This window comes from Macrotis lagotis, chromosome 3, assembly GCF_037893015.1.
Source record: "Macrotis lagotis isolate mMagLag1 chromosome 3, bilby.v1.9.chrom.fasta, whole genome shotgun sequence".
In the NCBI taxonomy this organism is placed as follows: domain Eukaryota; kingdom Metazoa; phylum Chordata; class Mammalia; order Peramelemorphia; family Peramelidae; genus Macrotis; species Macrotis lagotis.
The window spans coordinates 21,643,701-21,656,727 of record NC_133660.1 but is presented as its reverse complement, the minus strand read 5'-3'; the positions used below and the strand labels follow the sequence as shown (position 1 = coordinate 21,656,727).

Genomic DNA, 13,027 nt, shown 5'->3' with positions numbered 1-13,027 from the left:
GTGCACAAGTTTTGGTTGTTTGGATTTTTTGAGAGCCAGTTGTTAAACATTTACCAGCACATCGCTGCCTGTAATTAACTTCTGGAGAATACCAATGAGAATACCAATATTCTAGCCCCAGCTTAAAGACCAAAAAGGTCTTCTTAGATCATCTAGAGGTCAGGAGGAGCATAATACCTTTTTTTCTTTTTTCTATTATGAACCTCCTGGGCAATCTGAAGAAGCCTTTTCAGAATCATGATTTTAAATGTAACATAGGTTTTGAAAGGAAACCACAGGTGAGAAAACAAAGATGTCATTTTCTGATTCAAGTTCATGAACCCCAATTTAAGAGAAAGCTGAGGCTTCTTAAGATGTAGATCATCACAGACAAGGAGGAGCCAAAGGACTCCAAGTTTGCTCCTTTTCCACCTTCATTTCCAAAACTTTCATCAATGGCCAACTTGACTTTTCTAATTATGACCTCTGAAAAGCCATGGTATAGAGTTCTTCACTTCCCAACTGGTCATATTTGAGCTAAATATATTAGTTAGATAATCCAAAAGGGGCTTCTTCCTTCCCATCATCCTCCTTCCTAACGAGAAACAAAAGCTGTTCATAGTCAATTGGCTAATTTCAAAGGCTCAGACCTTTTCTCTCACTTAATGCTTTCCCCACTATGACTTCAGACCAAATCTAAATTGGTTTTATTGGACTCACACCTTTTGAGTATTCCAGGATCCTGATGGCCCTCAAGTTTGAGAAGGGTGCCCTTTTCCTTCCAGAGAGCCATTTTTCTTTAACAATTAAAAAAGGGGGAGGAAGGTGGAAAAAAATTTCTGCAAAGCTGATGAATAAAGTGAAAAAATTTATTGTGAGCAGTTTTCCACAACCAAGGACCCCCCCCCCCAAATATCTGCAACTGTTAGGAAGAATGTCTTATTCTATCTCTTCCCTGGGACCAAGCTTGTTTTTTCTAATTTCACAATATTGAATTTTTGGTTGGTTGTGGTAATGAGTTGTTGTGGTCACACTTAAGGTGAGGTAGCAGTACAGGAATGAGCTCCGTTGTTCTATATATCACACTTGGCTCCTATTGACTGACATTGTAGTTAATTAAAAATAATGAGATTTGTTTTACTTTGTTTTGTTTTTAAGAGGAAATGCCATCAAGCCATTTCTTTCCCATCTTATACATGGGTAATTGACCTTTTTTAAACCTAGTGCAGATAGTTGGGCAGTACCATGAAGAGAGCACTTTATCTATAGTCAGCAAGAGCCAAGTTCAAATCTATCCTCAGACTCTTCCTGGCTGTGCAGCCCAGGGTAAATTGCTTCACCTCGGTTTGCTTCTATTTCGTCATCTATCAAATGAGGATCATAACAGCACCTGCTTCCCTAATCGATGGGATAATGCTTATAAAGTACTTAACATTGGAGTATACACTAAGAAGTTGTTTTCCAAAAGTTCAAGAGCTGACTATCTGACAAAAACTACTGGGAAAATGAAAAACAACATTGGCAGAAAGGAGGCACAGACCAACATCTCCTGCCATATTGCAAGATAAGGCCAAAATGGATACAGGATTTAGACATAAAAATGCTATCATAACAAATTAGAAAGCATACAAAAACTGACCTGTCAGATCTGTGGGGAAGGGGAGAATTTATGATCAAACAAGGGATAGAGAGGATCATGAGGTAAAATGGTTGATTTTGATTTCATGAAATTTTAAAAGTTTTGTATCAACAAAACCAAATGACCGAAACTAGAATGAAAGCAAGAAATTGGGGAATAAAATTTTATGGCAAGTTTTTCTAATAAACACCCAATTTCTCAAATGTATAGGGAAATGAGCCAAACTGATAAAAAGTAAGTCATTCCCCAACTGATAAATGACCAAAGGATATGAATAGAAGGAATTCAGAGAAGAAATCAAAACTATTGATACTCTTATTAAAATGTTTTTAACTCACTAATAATTAAGAAATACAAATTAAAATATAATACCTTATACATCATGGCTTACATGACAGAAAAGAAAATGGCAAATGCTGGAGGGAATGTGGGAAAATAGGGATACTATTGCATTGTTGGTAGAGTTGTGAACTTGTTCAGACATTCTGGAGAACAATTTGGTTATAAATGGTTATAAAATTCTGCACACTCTTTGAATTCAGCATTTCTAGAACTGTATCCCAAAGGAATCAAAGAAATGAGAAAGGATGTTATTTTTATAAAAATATTTCTAACTAGTTGTGTGTGTGTGTGTGTGTGTGTGTGTGTGTGTGTTTGTGTGTGCATGCACACGTGATAGCGAAGTACTAGGAAATTGAGGTGAAAAGTTGTAGTATATGAGTGTGATGGAAAACTACTGTGCTACAAGAAATGACAAGTAGGATGGTTTCAGAAAAACCTAGTGAGCTAAGAGATAATTGTACACATTAACAGCAACATTATATTGATGATTAATCATAAAATTTGGTTACTCTGACCAATGAAATGAACTAACACAATTACAAAGGACTCATTATGAAAAATACTATCCACTTCCAGAGAGAGACCTGATAAACTCTTGCATATATTTTTTCACTTTATTTTTCTTAGGGTTTTTTTTTTTTTGGCAACATAGCTAATCTAGACATGTTGTCCATGACTTCAGATGTATGATAGGTATATCAAAAGGCCTGTCTTCTCAATGGGTGGGGGAGAGGCTGAGGAAAAGGGGAAAATTTGAAACTCAAAAAGAATGTTAAAAATTCACAAATGATAAAGAAAATGGAAGCAAAAATTAAAATACAATGGGGGGAAGCCTGTTTCCTTCCTATTAGAATATCAAGATCTTTTTTTCCATACTAGCATACTATCTAGAAAAGTATAGCAAGAAAAAAGGAAAGAAAAAAGAAACAAGAGGACTGCCACTTTGGCTTGATCATGTTTTCTAAGTTTTAAAAGCTATTAGGTCATCCTATCTATCTCACCAAAAATTGCAATAAAAATTACAATAGCATGTACCTCAATTAACATTTTTAAATTAAGTAATCTTTCAGGATTTTTAAAAAAACTCTAGGCATCCTTGTCAGGAGCAGGAATTGTTTTTAAGCTTACAAAAACTGCCTGAGCCCTTGATGACCAGATAATTCTTTTTTCCAGCTTATGATCGTGAAGCAACGAGAGCAGCCAGAGGTACATTTCCGACAGTTTCTAGTGGAAGACAAAGGTCTTTGTGGAGGAGCATCTTATGTGGATTTCCTTTGCTGCGTCCACAAAGAGATCTGCCAGCTGCTGAGCTAAAGGAGGCTGACCTCCCCATCCTTTGGCATTTTCCCATTTCTAAGGGGATGACACCCCGTGGTCCCTGTCCTAAAGGATGTTTGCATCGGGATTTCCCCAAGGCTTCCTTTCTGTACAGTTTCTGGTTTCTGAATCTACATTGCTCATGTTCTCTATCTAGTGGCCTATTGAGCCATATTCAGGTATCCAGCTGATGATGGACAGGATGGTCAGCCCTGAAATTTAGGTTAAGTACCTATTTCTGATGGCAAATTTTAAAACTCAGATTTATCTAAGTCTATGCATTTCATATGAGGCAGAGTTTACAGGACTCATTCTCAATTCTTTTTCTTTTCTTTTCTATTCCTATAAATTATAAAAAATGTATAGATGTATGGAGGGAGAGGAGATCCTGGTGCCTTTCCCACTGACAATATAGGAAGAACCACCTTCATTTTTATAAGGTACTTAATTTTGTAAAAGATGTATTTTTCCATTTCAAATTCATTTTTCCATTCAATGGCAAACATTTACATATTAACTTTTCAGAATTACATGAGTTGAACTTTTTCCCCTTCATTATGTTGTCCACAAAATTGTCAACATTAATAGTTCTTTGTATAATTTTGAAGGTTTCTACCTGTATATAAAGGGATCTTAATTAATAAGAGATAAATCACTTGCTTTGAATATTATCCATCAAACATAGGGAGCATTAAGCATTTTCTCAAAAGTAAAATGCACCTTGAGATTTAAAAAACAAGAGAACAGCAACCCAGCCCAGTGAACAGGGAGTTGACCTTTGACTTAGAAAGTCCTGCCACTGACATATACTGGCTGTGTGACGCTACACAAATCATTTAACCTCTCATGCTGCCAGGCAGTTTTCAAGACTAAGTAGTTAAGAAGGTGCACACCAGCATGGGAAGAGTAACTTTCTCCCCAGAATTCCCTTGACCAAGGAAATCACAGAACAAAAGGAGGAAAAAAGGCAAGGAAAAGTACTCAAAGTTATTTGGATAGTTAGACTTAACCCAGAATTTGCTAGTCATTTCTTACAGAATACTAAGGTCTACGATTAAAACAAACTTCCTTAAAAATTTTTTTTTCCTTAAATTGCCAATAATTTTTTAAAAATCCTTCAAAAAGCCAAAACTGCTTATTATTAAACTACAGGGTTGGTTACTCCATCTGTTTTCCCATAGGCCTGCCCTTTTTAATCCAGGGTTAAAGGATTCCTTTTAGGACCCAGTCTCCCCTCCATCCCACTCAGAGTCAGCCTTCTCCATTAACTGATTTGACAGGTGCACCACACTCATATTCATCTGATATATGTGCATCAGAGACTTCTACCAACCTGCCTGTGGCAGATGCAGATGCAGCTCCTCTAAGCCTGGGGGAGCTACCACAAATCAGACCTATTCCACATTCCAAGGAGAACCATTTGGACATCAGTTGTCCATCTTGTTTTGAAGGGACTTGTGATCTTCTGAAAACATTTTACCCAACTCCAGTGGGAGAATCAAGTTGCCTTCAATTCCTCTACTGATGCTGACCAAGTCTCATCGTACCAGCACCACAGCCCTTGGAACATCTCAGGCATCTGCATTGCCTTCCTGTTGTGCGATGCTGTTGCTGATGTTAACAAGAACAAGGTTGCCTCTCTACTATTCTATAGAGAGGCATTCCATCCCTGCAGTTGGTTAACCATCCCAACTAAAGTCGATCAATTGCAAGATTAGGCCTTAACAGGTTTATTCTACATGTTTAACTAAGGGGAGAAAAAAATATTTGTTGTGTTAAGTGCAATTCATTATTTACCAAGACCTAAGGGATTTTTACCAGCAGTTTAAAACATAACCAAAATGAAATGAATTTTATTAAAACATTTTCATCATACGTTTGTGCCTTATCTTTTTGGTGAAAATTTTTCCCCATACTGTTCTCACTAAAGTCTTTTGATCTGATAGTCCTTGGAATGAACACTTCACTCATAATTCGCAAGTACAGATCCCTTTTTGGCATACATGTTAAGCATCTCATTTGTCCTTGGGATAACATCTTTGCTTACTTCACAATTAGGCAGATCCCTCTGTCATACGTTCACAAACGTTAGCATCTCATTTGTTTCTCATGATAACCCCTTTGAAATGGGCAACAGGATTATCCTCATTTTATGGAGACAGAAATGAAGACTCAGTAAAAGCTGGGTAAGTGACTTGTCCAAAGTCTATGGCTTTTAAGGAGAACTGACATTTGAACTTAGGTCTTGACTTCAAATTGAATGTTCTTTTAAATGAACTACTTTTTGTTCCTCTGAATCAAGTCTCCATATTTACCAAAGGTTGAACCTGACTAAAAATAGGAAGGTTTGAAATGGATTAAAAATCAAAGAACTCCAGCTTCTTCTCATGATATAAATTGTTTTACTATTCCCATGCCCCCCCCCCCCCAACCTCAATTCAGATGATAAGAGCAAATAACATTTAAAATGCTGGGGTGCTATGTAAGCCATGCAACAAAATCATGATTCCTAAATTTGTCTCTTCCATACCCGAGTCTTCATTCCCTTCAAGTCTAAACTGAATAGCTTCTTCATTGGAAATAACCAAATAGTGTGGTTTTTTTAAAGTCAATATGGCATAAAAGTTAAAAGAACAGGCCCCCAAGTCAGAGAGGTCTGGGATCGATACAGGTCTCAGAACTTAGAGGGGGAAGGGCCTTCGAGGCTAGCTTGTCTAATTGCTTTAAGCACTTAATGTCTGACAAACACTGGACTTAGCACCATACAAAGAGTAAAAAGCAACCCTGACTTCAAGAAAGTTATATTCAAATGAAGAGTCATGGACACAAATAATATACAAGATACATCCCAAGTAGAGGGAAGATGTCCTGAGAGGGAAAAGCAGCGGCTGCTAGGTGAGTTGGGAAAAGCTGCCTAGAGAAGGTGGCACTTGAGCCCAGGTGGTATTCTGTAAGATGGGGTAAAGAAGGGCTGCCGGCCTGGGATGGGGAAAGTGAGAGAAGTGGGAAATGGAGTTTCATGTGTGAGGCTTCAAGCAGCTAGTATGACCACCCCACAGAGAGCACTGAAAGGAGATATATGACAGTAAAGGCTGGAGGGGCTGGAAGATGTCAAGTAGGAGCCAATATTTGATAATAGGATAATAGGAAGCCAATGGAGTATGATGTATACTTGGAGGAATCAGGGGTGAGCCAAACTCCAGCATAAGGAAAATCACTTTGCTAGCCATAGGGAGGATAGATTTCAGGGGAGAAAACTGAAATGAGATGTTTCTACCACTGTTGTAGTAGTAAGAATAAAGGATAATGATGGATAGTACATAAGTGAACTGGTTACCCAAGAGTTTGGGAGATTGTAGCCCAAGGGTCCTCACTTTGGTGTCCTAGAATCCCTTGGTAGTCATCTCAGAATGTTTTTTTTTATTTTTTAGGTTTTTGCAAGGCAAATGGGGTTAAGTGGCTTGCCCAAGGCCACACAGCTAGGTGATTATTAAGTGTCTGAGACCAGATTTGAACCCAGGTACTCCTGACTCCAAGGCCGGTGCTTTATCCACTACGCCACCTAGCCGCCCCCATCTCAGAATGTTTTAAAGCACATAAAACAAAATAAAATTCCGAAAGACAAAAAAGACCAGCCCACAATTATACAAGAATAGTCATCAAAGTATACAGGTTGCAGGACTGAGAGTTGAAAATCTGTCATGCCTAAGTCCTGAGGCTGGAGGAGGGATATCGAAGATCATGTGAAGTTGAATAGAGGAGGCAGGCACAGGGAAAGCTATGAAAGCTAAAGAAAGCCAGACCTGAAGAGGTTAAGTGACTAGCCCAAGGTCCACCAGACCAGATCTGAACCAACATCACTACTACAAATGCAGCTAAACTCAGACTGACCTAATGACCCTGACCTACTGCCTACTCAGCAACAGCTTCTCAATCCATGCCAAATTTTATTTATTTCTACAGTTTCTTGGCTAATAAGGGAAGAATCAAGGTGTTAGGAGGAAGAGGTTAACTTTCCCTTTCCTAATGACTGTAAGTGGATTTATGTATACCCTAATCCATAGGATATAACAAATTTGAATTCAGTCTGACTACAATAGTAAATCAAGATATTTTAAGATAAATACTTATATTAATAAAACAGGTAGAAAGTCTAACTTCCTCATAGGAATTATGTGCTGAAGTAGAAATTCAAAGAAACTCCAGCCCATTCCTTACTTCTCTCCACAGCACCCAAGGTCTCCCTCCTCCAGAATTTCTAAACACTGAACATTCTGTAAGACACAGAGTACTGGAGGTGAAGGAAGCTGAAAGAAAAGGCATTTCTTAGGTAATTTAATAAGGGCTAGGTGACACTCGGCACTTGGACAGAGGCAAAGGGTTAAGATGGTCTCTCTTCTTGGAGGGGTTTAATCCCCTGGGGTAGATAGCAGTCAAGGGAAAATGGGGTCTACAGGCCCAGGACTGAGGAGCTGGTCCACAGGACAGTCTAGAGGCAACCCTCTCCCAAAGCAGTCCTACCATGGCTCATTGGGCTCAAAACAATCAATGGATGGAAAGGGGGCTGAAGGATTTCCTTTTCTACTTTCCTCTCCCTTCTCCTTTCTTTCTTCTACCTCCCTCCCTCTAACCCCATCGCAGCTTGATACAATGCATTGTGGAACAATGGAAGCACAAGGCCCAAGATGGTAGATTAATAAAAGACCTACAAGAAAACTATAAACATGGAATGAAAAACTTCCAAATGCAGAGATTGATGAACCAATTTATTGATAGGCAAGTGCTGATTGCTTCCCCTTTCCCCACTGTGAGCTTTCAGAATCTAAATCAATTTTCTAGCAGAGTACCCATTCAAACCGTAACCAAGATGAAGAACTGCCAATAATTTGTGCTGAAAATTGGAAACTGGTAACCAAAACTGGCCTAGTCAATCCAGTCCCTCACAGCACTGAACAAGTCCTATTCTGAGCCAACCTAGCTGAAAACTACTTCAAGAACCATAAGTAATTATCTAAAAGCTTGGGGAGGTTGTAGAGTATGGTCAAGGGAACAATGTAAAATCCTGGAAAAGTTAAGCTTTAAATGCCCAGCAGGAGATTTTACATTTGATCCTGTTATTTCTATCCTTTGTTCTTGAAGACAACCAAGACATCAGGAAGGTGATGCCATGACATGACATGCAAATTGGATTTGAGTGAGGGGTGCTGTGCAAGGTCACCAGTCTCATTTTCTCCTCAAGCCATCCGAGTCCACTGGTCAGGTGTGGATCATAAGGGCTGGTGATGGCCCCAGATGTGGTGGGAGACCTTGGTTTTTTTGAGCTAAGGTCTTTAACAGGTCAAACCAACAGTTTGAAGGAAATGGTTCCCTCATGCCTGGGCCTAAAGAAAATCACTTTGGGAACTGTGTGGACAGTGGACTAGAATACGGAGAAACTTGAGGCAGAAGATCAATAAAAAGGAAGCTACTGCAAGATCAGGTGGTAAGTGATGGAAGCCTCCAGTAAGTTGTTGCCCAGTGAAGAATGAAGAAAAGGTCAGATTCAAGAAAATATTGGAGAAGATATGGGCAGATTTGAAAAGGAGGATGCATGGGGTGAGGGAGAGTGAAGAGCCAAAGTCTGCACCTGGGTAGTGAACATGCAAGAGGGGAAGGATGGTTTCCTTACAGAAACAGAGGTACAGGGGTCCTTCCCGAATTGGACTTGTCTATTCAACCACTGAAGGCAGAGATAGAGTCAAAGAGTGTAAGTAGAAACAGATTTTGGTTTAATGCATAGAAAAACACTTCCTTAGAGAAGCATTCCAAAGTGTGTGGGGGGGGGCACCTTGCAAAGTAGTAATCTTCAAGGCACTAGCCAGATTCTTGTTCCACAGCAGACTGGCCTGGGACCTTCCAATCACACAGGTGTTAATCAGAGTTCCGAGATTTTTTCTGTCCTGGTCTGCCATTGATAGGCTAAAATCTTTGATTATATAAGTGAGCCCAAAAAGAGTCCAGGAGAAGTGTAATTTGTCATACAACTTCCTATGAGACACAACATATTTCTAACTCGAAAGTTATTGTTAAGAATTAATTGAAGGATGCTATTTCTGAGACTGGTTTGAACTTAGCTCAGAATGTCCTCAAAACCTAGGGAGGGGCTTGTAAAATGCCCTTCAATACCCAATTTTGGAGGCTTCATAAGGTTGGAAGAAACCATATTAAATAATAATCTCCCCCCAAAGTTATAACAATCTCTTTAAGGCATTTCATGGAGTCTTCATTCAGTCATCAACCCCATCCTGGGGGCCTGCCTTCAGGTTTGGGGAGTTACTAGCTGAGAGCAGGCTGAAGTTGCTTTCCAAAGCAACATCCAACAGCAATGAACATTGGGGAGAAAGGAAGAGCCATGATCCTGACAGATGCCTGTCCTGTGATAAGGAGGCCACACAGAACTGTGGTCCAGGAGGCACCTGCCTCCCTTGTGGGTCTAGACTCCCACTTCAAGAGGGGAACCCTATTTCTGAATGCCACGTCTGATTCTCCCCTCAGTCACAGACAGGTCCTGATGCCCAAAAGAGGCAGCCACACCCCCCTAAAAGTATCATGTCCCCTTCTCAGATCTAGGCCTCTCCTCCTCAGCTTTCATTGCAACCAAGCCAGCAAAGAGCTACAGAGCCCAGAGCTTTTTCCAATCTCCTACACTCAGACTATGAAGTTATTAAAAGGAAATTTCCTCCTAATTTGTTCACTGAGGTGCCACTTTAGTAAAAAATACAGCTATCATGGAACAAACAGGATTCCAGAGTGTGGTATGGAACAATCTTATCTCCATGAATTTCTCAATCTCCTGGAAGGGTTAGTAACATCTAAATAGGCTTTTACCATCACACTTCCAGGAGTTTCATACAGAAACAAGACCAATTCTGCTCCTTGAGAGCAGACTCCCCAAATGTTGTGTCTTAAGATGTGCATATAATGATCACCTTTCATTTAAAAGAAAAAACCTACTCAAAATATTATAAAATGGTATTTATCAAAATTAACAATGAAATCATTCTCACTGCCCCAAAGTCAGCAAGTTCTTTTAAAATGAGTTACAGAAGAGAACTAGATTGTATAAAGTCTCATATAAATGATTTACCAAATCGGTCTCTCATAAAAAATATAAACAAAACATATAGCTGCGATAAACGGAATCAGATTTCTTTCCACAAGCTGTGTTATACAGTTTTTAGAATGAATACCAATCTCTCCTTAAATTCTTCATAACAAATTTAAGAACAAATGTCACCTTTGTTACCATTTTCAGGGATATGTTAAAGAAGCAGCTGATAATCCGTATTAACCCTTCAGCCAATTTCTGCAGCTTTCGTCCTGATCTCTTTAACTAAATAAAACTACAAGTGCTGGGAGTCTGAATGTGCCCAAAGCGCTCTCTGACACTGCCAATTTCATGAGTCTGCTCTGTATTTTTTAACCATCATGCTTCTTAGGAAGACAGTCACTGATAAAACACAAAAGGATTATTTTCATGCCTTCTGCATCTGCTGAAGAGCCAAATTCTGCCTAACTACCTATTTAATGCTGAAACAATAAAAAAAAAATTTAAAGCAAAAAGTTACTTTGCCGTGGAGACCAGGACACCGAGAAAATAGAAATGAAAAGTAGTTCTCTCATTCTATTTCACCAATGCCAAGACAGGTCTTAGGCCTGTTAGCAAAGTGAGAGAGTAGGCAGGCTGAGCTCCTTGTCCTGGCCCTAGGAACAGAGTTGAGCTTGGAAGGTTTTCTTCAGCTATTATGAAAACAGAGTAAAGGGTCTTGTCTGATATAGACAGAACTAGCCTAATTTCATCTGGGCTCACATACTTCTGGCTTTTCCCTCTGCTCATTTACAAACTCTTGACCAATGGTCCAGTCTCCTATTCAATACAAACCAGACAAAGCCTGCCAAGGGTGACAAGTACACAGGAGGTAGCCAATGGTTTCTAAATGCAAGAGTTGACTGGCTTTGGTTCCTAAAGTGAGTGCCCCAGCAGAGACTAAGAAAGAAGGAAGACAGGAACCAAAGGGGTCATACCCCCAATGGAATTAGCGAGGGGGGAAGCCCCCTCTGTGAGCTCCTCCTCGGCCCCCTCGAAAACCTCCCCTCTCTCCTCGGAATGTAGATCGGTTTCTTTCTCGGCCTCTTTCTCCTCGACCAGCAGAAGTACCCCCCCTGCCACCTCCCCTTGGGGCACCACCACCTCGATCAGATTTGGATTTTGGAGGGGGTGACTTTGGCCGTAGTCTCTCAATTTCTTCTGTACATCCCGTCAGAGGGGAATTAGGAATACTAAAATAGGAGGCATAAGTTTCTGCATTGAAGTTGCTATTGGTAAGATTGGGTCCCACAGTAAGCCAACCTAAAAGAGACAGAAATAAAGAGTCATCAACATTTGCTCAATTCTGCCCCCCCCCATCCAAAGTCTCCCTGGATTTCAGAGTCAGATTTAAGTTATGTCTCCTGCATGAAGCCCTTCCTGAATGAAAGAAGAGGAACTCTGGCATGCTCTTAGTCCTTAAGATCTAAGTGGCTTTGGGTGGCACTTCCTCACACACCATCTTCTTACCTTGGGTTCTGAATGTTTCCCATGTCTATCTCTCTCCCTGACAAGGCTGTTAACTCCCCAAGGGTCCTGGCCCTCTCCCAGAAACACAGAGCTACCACATTCACTATATGTCTATTTGTGAATGAGTTATCTCAAGGATCAGAACAGATCAAGGGGTAGAAGCCACCTTTTAAACTAAAAACATGGACATAGAGGGAACTTCTATGTAGACATGGGGCCTAGGCGCTCGGCAGCCCTCCATGGAGTCTAATATGAAAACCTTAGTGACAGACTTGAGCTTTGTCTAAAAAACAAAAAGTGGAGGAGCTACACTTTATGACTCATCATGATGTGCTCAAGGCACAAAGGAGACCCCAAGTCAGGGGATATTCCTTATATGTGCCTAATTATTTACAAATTGTCCTCCATAAGAGTCAATAAGCTCCTTTCTTTGCATTCCCAGCATTTGTACAAGTGCCAGGCCATAGTAGCCAGACTGACCACAACTCAAGAGGGGGTTTACTTTATAAAACAAAGGAGGGTTTACTTTATAAAACAAAGGACTGGGGAATCAGGGGGACACCTGGCAGGTTGGGGGGGGGGCATAAGGCACATTATGGTCTCCACTTTTGGTATGGTGCATTATGCCCATCAAAATTCTTGGATACCCACCAAAGTAGCTGAGAAATTTTGTGGAAATGGCTGCTAGAGGTCAGAAGGTTTCTATCAGCAATATGGTAATAAACTTCTGTGCCCCAAACTGCTGTGGAAAATGTTCATTTTTCCTTTAAGGAAATCTGATGAAAAAGCAAAACCACCCACAGTACTTCAAAACAACTTGTTTTTGGATCCTCGAAGAAAATCCAAACATCTCAAGCCTCAGGATGCTGTCATTGTATACCCACAATATCAACACATGTACACACACAGCCTGTAAGATAGGTCACTTTTAAGTCAAAAAAGTTTCAAGTCTTTACTTCGTTTAATTCATTTTTAAAGACTGAAAGACCTTGAAATTTAAAAAAAAAAACCTTCTATAACATCTGAAATGGTACTATGAGGGAGAGGACTCAAATGTTCCTAAAAACCTGCTAAAAAATTTTTAAACTTATTTTTCTCCCTATATTTTTGCAAAAAGAAAAACTAGAGCCTGATCCCAACTGCAGTGATGCTAT

At 39.9% G+C, this 13,027-nt stretch overlaps 2 protein-coding genes across 5 annotated transcripts in view; one reads left to right on the top strand and one right to left on the bottom strand.

Annotated features, from left to right (window-relative positions):
- SEC24D (SEC24 homolog D, COPII coat complex component) overlaps positions 1 to 5,428 on the top strand; it is a 119,052-nt gene extending 113,624 nt beyond the window's left edge. For 2 of the 3 annotated variants that reach the window (XM_074228313.1, XM_074228312.1), the window contains one exon: positions 3,134 to 5,428. In XM_074228313.1, the coding sequence (XP_074084414.1) occupies positions 3,134 to 3,274 (141 nt within the window). In that variant the 3' untranslated portion in view covers positions 3,275 to 5,428. The remainder of the gene's footprint in view (positions 1 to 3,133) is intronic. The other variant, XM_074228311.1, reaches the window with a different exon arrangement.
- A 4,848-nt stretch (positions 5,429 to 10,276) lies between these two features.
- Positions 10,277 to 13,027, bottom strand: part of METTL14 (methyltransferase 14, N6-adenosine-methyltransferase non-catalytic subunit) — a 28,193-nt gene continuing 25,442 nt past the window's right edge. For both annotated transcript variants that reach the window (XM_074228314.1, XM_074228315.1), the window contains one exon: positions 10,277 to 11,666. In XM_074228314.1, the coding sequence (XP_074084415.1) occupies positions 11,353 to 11,666 (314 nt within the window). In that variant the 3' untranslated portion in view covers positions 10,277 to 11,352. The remainder of the gene's footprint in view (positions 11,667 to 13,027) is intronic.